Raw genomic sequence first — 7,380 nt, 5'->3', positions numbered from 1 at the left:
ATTATGCCGCAAGCGTATACCAGAGACGCCGCGAGAGAATGGTGGTGTACCCTAGCAATAATTTGGAATATGGAATTAGTATTTTTTTACGCGGTTTACACTTAGGAATAAATTAATAATTTAGATTTTTTTGATTTATTATTAGTACTGAAACAATAATGTTACATGTTTTAATAGACGAATGTAAAAGGATTTCGTTTTGAACTTCGAAAGGACCTCTTAGTCCAAGAGCCGAAGAGAGGAAATAAGAGTTACTGATAATGTGTCACAGATAAAAAAAAAATGACTCACAATCGGTAAAAATAACCGATTTAACAGAAATCTAGGTTTACAAGTGGAGGGGAGAACCCGGTGATAAATTGAAGGACAGAAGATCATACTGCACAGAGTAACGTACAGCAGAGCAAGGGAGATTTCAGGTAAAACTTTTTATTAAATGTAAAACTATATAAGATTATTACATAATTTTCAAATTACTTTAAATTATATCCAAAACTGGAAATATTTTAATAAAATAAAAAAGTTTATACGTGTAATTTAAAAAATAAATCATTCAATTTTTTTTTTATATTAGGATAAAAAATATAAAATATTAGGACTGTATGCAATTAAAATTTTCATCAATTATACTTCTATAATTATAAAATTTGACAACATTATACTTCCTTTTACTAAAAAACAATAGTAAAAAATAAAAAAATACAATGCTTAATTTAATTATGATTCTATTTGACATTTTAAAAATATATTTTTAAATAAATTAAAAATAGAATGATGAATTAATAAATTTAAAATGTCCGCTCGTTGAAGAAATCTTTGAATCTTATTTGTAAACGTTGATTCTTAAGTCTTCCAATGGCACATAGTCCACATTTATAGCTAATATTAAAAACATTCTTTTGTATTCAAACTTTCAATTATAGTTTAGCAGCCTTAGAGTGCATCTCAATAATTCACTTTATTAATATTTACTTATCGTTTCCCATATATATACTTATAGGTAATATAATTTTAGCCGTTGACAACAAAAACAATGTAAGTTATTTTGTTCTCATCTACATAAACTTTCATAAAAAATAATTAGTTAATTAATTTCTGAGTGTATGAACTTCAAATGGTTTTAAAAAAATGTATATGTTTGTGACTGACCAGCTTTAACATAGAAAGCTGTTATGACTTATTATAAAACATAAAACCCCAAAAGTTTTGAATATCTAAAGACTACAGGTTTGATATGCACTTTTGTATTCAACTGTTCATTTAATTTTATCTTTCCAAATTTCATTATTTTTTTTTTAATGTCTGTAATTTTGTTTATTCTATTTTTTAAATATATTATCTGGTATTTTCGAATTAAATGATTTAATTTAAAATAGTTCGATATGTTTGTAATTGACTAGATTTGACAGAAAATCTGTTATTCTTTGCTAAAAAACGTTATATTTAATAAAACATCTATATCAATACTAACATAAACTAACTGTTAAACACATACTGACACATTGCAGGCAAATGCCTATCAAATATAGACACTGGACTACCGTATCATTTGGCAACTTTACTAAACGATAATAGCCTTCATATTCCGAAAATATTGGATTACCTTATGAAACTATATATGTACGAATATATTTAACTAATTTAATTTATTTTTCTCATTTAATGTCACTTTCTGTTATCGAATTAATTTTTATTTTATATATATTTCTTTTAATATTAATTACTGCTGTGATATCACCTAATATATTCTAGTATAGTTATAATGATATTAGGAAAGTTTCCAAGATAGAAGCTCAGTCAGTATGCTGGCTAACATCACCATAGCAGTGGGTTACCTTATATCGTATTTAAAAAAAAATCGTATAACTTTCCCTAAAGTTTTGAATATCCCAAAACTGTAAGTTGGACTTACACTTATATATTCAACTGGTAATTTAATTATATTTTGTTTCATTTCAAAATTCAATTTTTTTTTGTAAGACCTATTTTTCAAGTTATTCTATTTTACAATAATATATTAAGTGGAATTCCCGAATCATATTTATTAACTTAAACTACTGAATGCTCATTTTTGCAAAAATTATTTTGAAGTGACATGTTTTTTAGACAGGTGTGTCCTTGGTGGGTGTTACATCGGCTGACACGGTGTTAAGAATAATCAATTACGTAAAAACGTCTGTAAACTTTGTCAGGAAACTACAACCATTACACAGAACTAACAAGGTTTTTCCTTTTTTCAATTGTGTTATCTTCCTTTCACGCCTTGATTTCAATTCATACTTTTAAACAATTGGTTCCATTACTTGTTTTCCTGCTTCATAGAATTTTTCTTTGCTGTATTAAGGATAATTTTTTGCCAAAAGTAATATATGTATATATATATATAAAACAATACATTAGTAAAAATAAATAAATTTAATGATAAGCATGTGGATTAAGAAAAAGGGACAAGCTAGACAATTTCATTTTTAAAATTAAACTAAATTTTGATAAGCGCAGTCTTAGTTTATTTTTAGCACTGTTTCTTACAGCGGTTGTTTGCAAAGAAAATAACACTTTTAATCCCGCTTAAAATCAAGAGATAACATGCATTGAAAAAAGTTTTAAATAAGAAGTTTAATTCACTGGATTATATCAAAATACGCAATATTTCCTAACAAAATACTTAAAATTTAAAAAAATATATACATAGCTCTAGTGGATATTACAGTACGTAGAACACTTAAAATAATTACAACACTCAATTAGCAAGCAATGTTTCAATTATTTAAACTGCATCTTTATTCTTAACACTTCATAGTTTAATAATTACTTTTTAGCGCACTTGCTCAGCCTCCACTGGCTCACTACCATTGATGCGGTGAGAGGGAAGCGCTGGGATCTTTTGAGCCCTGCTTTACACCCAACACTTGGGGGATAGAGTGGGCTCAGGGATCCTCAGGTCGATTGTGTAAATATTAATACAAGAGTGTAATTTGACTAGAGATTATATTATTTTATTTTATTTATTTATTTTTTCATACACATAGTATGATTATGTTCAAGATTAATATTTATCCTTTTGTAGTCAGATCAAATTTATTTCGGGAACCACGACTCTCTAATATCTCGAATGATATGTTATTCATTATTTAATTACACCAATCTATATAATAAATTAATATTAAGCTAAATCCCAATAATCTAGTCTAAATCTAAACCTCATATTTCCTTATTCATATCACATTGTGGTATTAAGAACGTAAAATTAATATTAGTGTCTCTAGAAATGTTATTGGTGTTCTAACAATGGGTAGATTCTCCACATGTTTGTATCATGTACTATATACATGTAATATATATATGTTATACAGTTGTAAATAACAATAAATAAATTATTTAAAAAAAATAATATTAGTGTCACAAAATGACAACTGTGAATAAGTTATAACTAAGCACTAAATCAATAAATGGATACGTTAATCATGGCTAATCAGTCACCTTGATTGATTAGTCAAAATAAAGGTTACCGTATCACAGGTACTCGATTAAACATTAAACCAAAAAACTTGTGTCAACCTACATCAGAGGTTACTGTACATCTATATTTTTAATTTAATTATTTTTATTTTTGTATTTAATAAAGAAATAAATTTTCGGCTCCCATTCAGCCTTGAAATTTATTACCTCTTTGTTTTTATACTTAAGTTAACCACAGATAGTTTATGTCCAGAAGGAGATTAGGCCTGCGTGAGATCTGTTCAAAATGTTACTTGGATCATGTTTATATTAAAAATATGTCTTTTACAATTTGTTTTCGATTCAATATTAGTAAATTTGGAGATAATAACACTAGACAAATAAATTTCTTCAAGTAAATTACATTCCATATTCATTTTAATACGACGTTAATTAGACGATTTGGTCCGTCATGTGCATTAATTCATTATTTATATGGTTTGATGTAAAAATAAACTAATATTCTCCCCTACAGTTAGTTATCACTAATCAAATTATTAGAAAATACAATTTAAATTAAAAAAACAAAAAACAGAATAACCAACTAACTAAACAATATTCAAAAGAACTAAACTAATTTGTAAAATATAAATAAAACTAAGACTTAAAAGTACAATATTAGTCCAGAAATAAACATTACTTTTAAATCAACAATTTAGTATTTTATTTGGTTAAAACTCATCCAGGAATACCTCACCAAAAACATAATATTTTCTATTTGATCAAGTTACCATTAAAAATTAATTTACAAGCTGCTTGTGTTTTTTTAATATTTGACTACAATAAATCTAGATTTTAAGATAGCATAATAATTCTAGTTAGAAATAAGTGGTTACTTAAATTAAAGCTAATGATTCTTACTGTGTTTAGAGTAAAAAAAAAGGTTGCTGATAATTTTTAACCTATTAAATTAATTTTTTTTTCAGAATGTCTTACAATCTCGGTTGGATTCCACCAAGCCACATCATCGGCTCTCACCACTGGGTCGATACTGCAGGAGGCATGATACCACCAGACGCAGTGAAGGGAGGGCAAGACGCAGATGGAGGAATCATCTACGTAGGCAGGGCGTTCCACGAAGGGGACCTTCTCCCGGCCAAGGTGTGTCCCAACCACGGTTGTGCCTTCGTAGCTTACAACGGCCAAGAGCACACCAAACCAGAGTACCAGGTCAGTAAGAAAATAAACTGACTAGCTATATGTCTATAACAGTAGCTTTACTAGAGACTAGAGACGAACAGGTGAATCAGGGACCTAATCAAAGAGTCTACTGCACTATGTAGACTATATATTTACAGAAAGTAATTGTGATCGGAAAAAATTTCGAATTCCAGTTTTCGACGGGAATTAGGTTATTCCAGTCCGAATAACCAAGTCTAGCGAAATGGTCTGACGTTGTATTTGTGGTCATCTGAACAAAAAAAAAAAAATTGAACGAAACTGAAATTACATTGGGATGTGAGAGGAAAGTTTTCGTTGAAATCGAGCAACCGGAAGTGTCACTTTATAGAATCGATTTTTTTTTTTTACAGTTTATCGATTTTACCAAACTAACTCAACCGATTTTGATTAAACTCACATTCCAGTACTGATAGATCCCAATTACAAGGCAGTGGAGGTTACAAAGGGTTGACAGCCCAATATTTCCCAATTGCACTGCATACTATTTATCTTTTGTTAAACAGTTGAAGTCTTGGCAGTAACTAAATTTAAAAGTATTCGTTATTCTCACATCGAAATCGCCTAAAATACGAATTTTTATATCAACAGAAAAATAATTTTTTTTTTTTTTATATCACAAAATTGTGATAAATTCAAACAACAATCTTCACAAAACTTGAGGAAGAATGTAGTGGTTCGAGAAAGTTTTGTGATGTGCGCACCGCACCAGATTTTATTTAAAAATTTATTGTCAATTCAAAACGTTCATATAATTAATTACATCTACAATTTCGGAGGGATTTTGGGTTAAGTAAATACGAACTCTTACGTTAGCAAATGCAAATAAGTACACAATAGCTCAAAAAATTAAAACCGAATCAGTCGTGCTTTTGTGCCCTGAAATCATATACTAATGTATTCATGTCCTTAAACAGTTTCCGTTGAATATTAATAACTTTTAAAACTGGAGCAATGCTATTTGCTTGAAAACGCTTGACAAAACTTGAGAATAGTCATAATTATGAAATAGCACTGACATGCCGTTTCTTTAAAGTAATTAACTGAGCTATTTGTTTAATTTTTGTGGCTAAGCAATATTATTTGGTCGTAATTTGAACTAAAATTATTATTAAACAACACACCAACTCTAATAGCTTAACTGATACTTTAAGAATTGCAATACAATTATACATTATAGATATATAGTACAATGATACTTACAGCTGCCTAAATAAGTATGAATTATTTACTTATGCAGTATGTTATTAGTCCATTAATGTTAATTAGCTTGTGAAAATCACTGATTAGTAATACAAAAAAATGTTATCGTGAGAAATTGTCATAATTATTTAATTTGTATTCTAGTGGTTCATTATACCTTTTAAAAAAATAGTACTTTATAAGAAAGTACTGTTTCTTCACCAACGGTTGTGCAAGAAGGTGGTCGTTTCAAGATCAAGCTCATCTTCCAGATTTTTTCCTAATTAAGGGGGTCCAATTTATAGAGACTTGGTATACCGCAGGAGGGTTTAAAAACCCACAGGGTATAAATGAATAAACATTTATCTACCACAGAAGAAATAGAACCCAAGCCCGAAAGATGATAACAGCATCTTACTCACTAAGCTACTCCGCTCCCCGGTTCTTCATACTACCCATACTTGACACTGCGGAATCAAATCCCCATTTAATTAATTATTATTTATTTTAATTTTTTTTTTTTAATTTGCCTTAAATTTACTACATGACCTGAGTTGTCCATATGCAGGTGTTAGATACAACTGATTGTTTTGCATAAAATACTTTAAAGCTGAAAATCAAAAGTTTTATCGCCTGTGTTGTTCGTTCCTATTCTATGAAAAAGTAATTTTCCAGAAGGAAATTGAAAAGAAGCTGTTTCATATCTTACTTATTTGTTGAAGGACAATATTTCTCGACCTTGTGATGTTATTTCGTTTCTGTAATGAGCTGTGAATAATGATTCATTTCGAACTTTATTCAAAAAGAAACAAAAGATTCGGTTATTTTCCAACAACAATCCTCTCGTTGCGCTAGGTAAAATCATTTGAAAGTAACCTTGAATATATCTTTTCGATATCCAATCATGCTATAAAAGATCGGCAAAGAATGAATATTCATCTTAAGCTCTTAAGTATTATTGAATTAATAATAACACTTTACAACTATAACAATTTTAATTTTATTTAAAAAGAAAAAAAGAGAGAAAATTCAATTATTTGCCAATAAAAATCATCTCGCTTTGCTAAGCAATCTCTTGTGAAGGTAATTTGACATATATATTCATCTTAATATTGTTTTACACGCATTGTTCATCACATTTATCAATACAATGTTACAATACACCCATTAAATAGTCAATATAGAGAACAAATTCCATATTGATGGTATAAGATGGATTTTTTTTTTATTTATTTAATGTGATTTACAACTGTGCAAATAAAAAATACAATAAGTAAATATATTGTATGTTTCATATACTCTTGAAAATCGTGGGAAGGAACCACCCATTGGTTGTACTTCAAGAGAGAAATACTTTATTCATATATGCTGCCTAAATACATTAGGTTGCTATCTTACACAGCATACTTATCAATCCTTAATCGGACATATTTACATTACATATTCATGGTATAATCATAAAAAAAAGATATACAATAATAGGATATAATCAACATTTTTTTTTTCACCACTACAGTTTCC

At 28.5% G+C, this 7,380-nt stretch overlaps 1 protein-coding gene across 1 annotated transcript in view; it reads left to right on the top strand.

The window, feature by feature from the left end:
* The first annotated feature begins 285 nt into the window (after positions 1-285).
* LOC106691472 (uncharacterized) overlaps positions 286-7,380 on the top strand; it is an 11,346-nt gene continuing 4,251 nt past the window's right edge. Inside the window, exons 1-2 of the mRNA XM_014437251.2 lie at positions 286-419; positions 4,425-4,668. Of these exons, the coding sequence (XP_014292737.1) occupies positions 4,426-4,668 (243 nt within the window). The 5' untranslated portion in view covers positions 286-419; position 4,425. The remainder of the gene's footprint in view (positions 420-4,424; positions 4,669-7,380) is intronic.

The sequence above is a fragment of the Halyomorpha halys genome, unplaced genomic scaffold (genome assembly GCF_000696795.3).
Source record: "Halyomorpha halys isolate HHAL.00 unplaced genomic scaffold, Hhal_1.1 Scaffold2385.1, whole genome shotgun sequence".
Lineage (NCBI taxonomy): Eukaryota > Metazoa > Arthropoda > Insecta > Hemiptera > Pentatomidae > Halyomorpha > Halyomorpha halys.
Note: the sequence above shows the minus strand (reverse complement) of the source record. Positions and strands in the feature narration are given on the sequence as shown.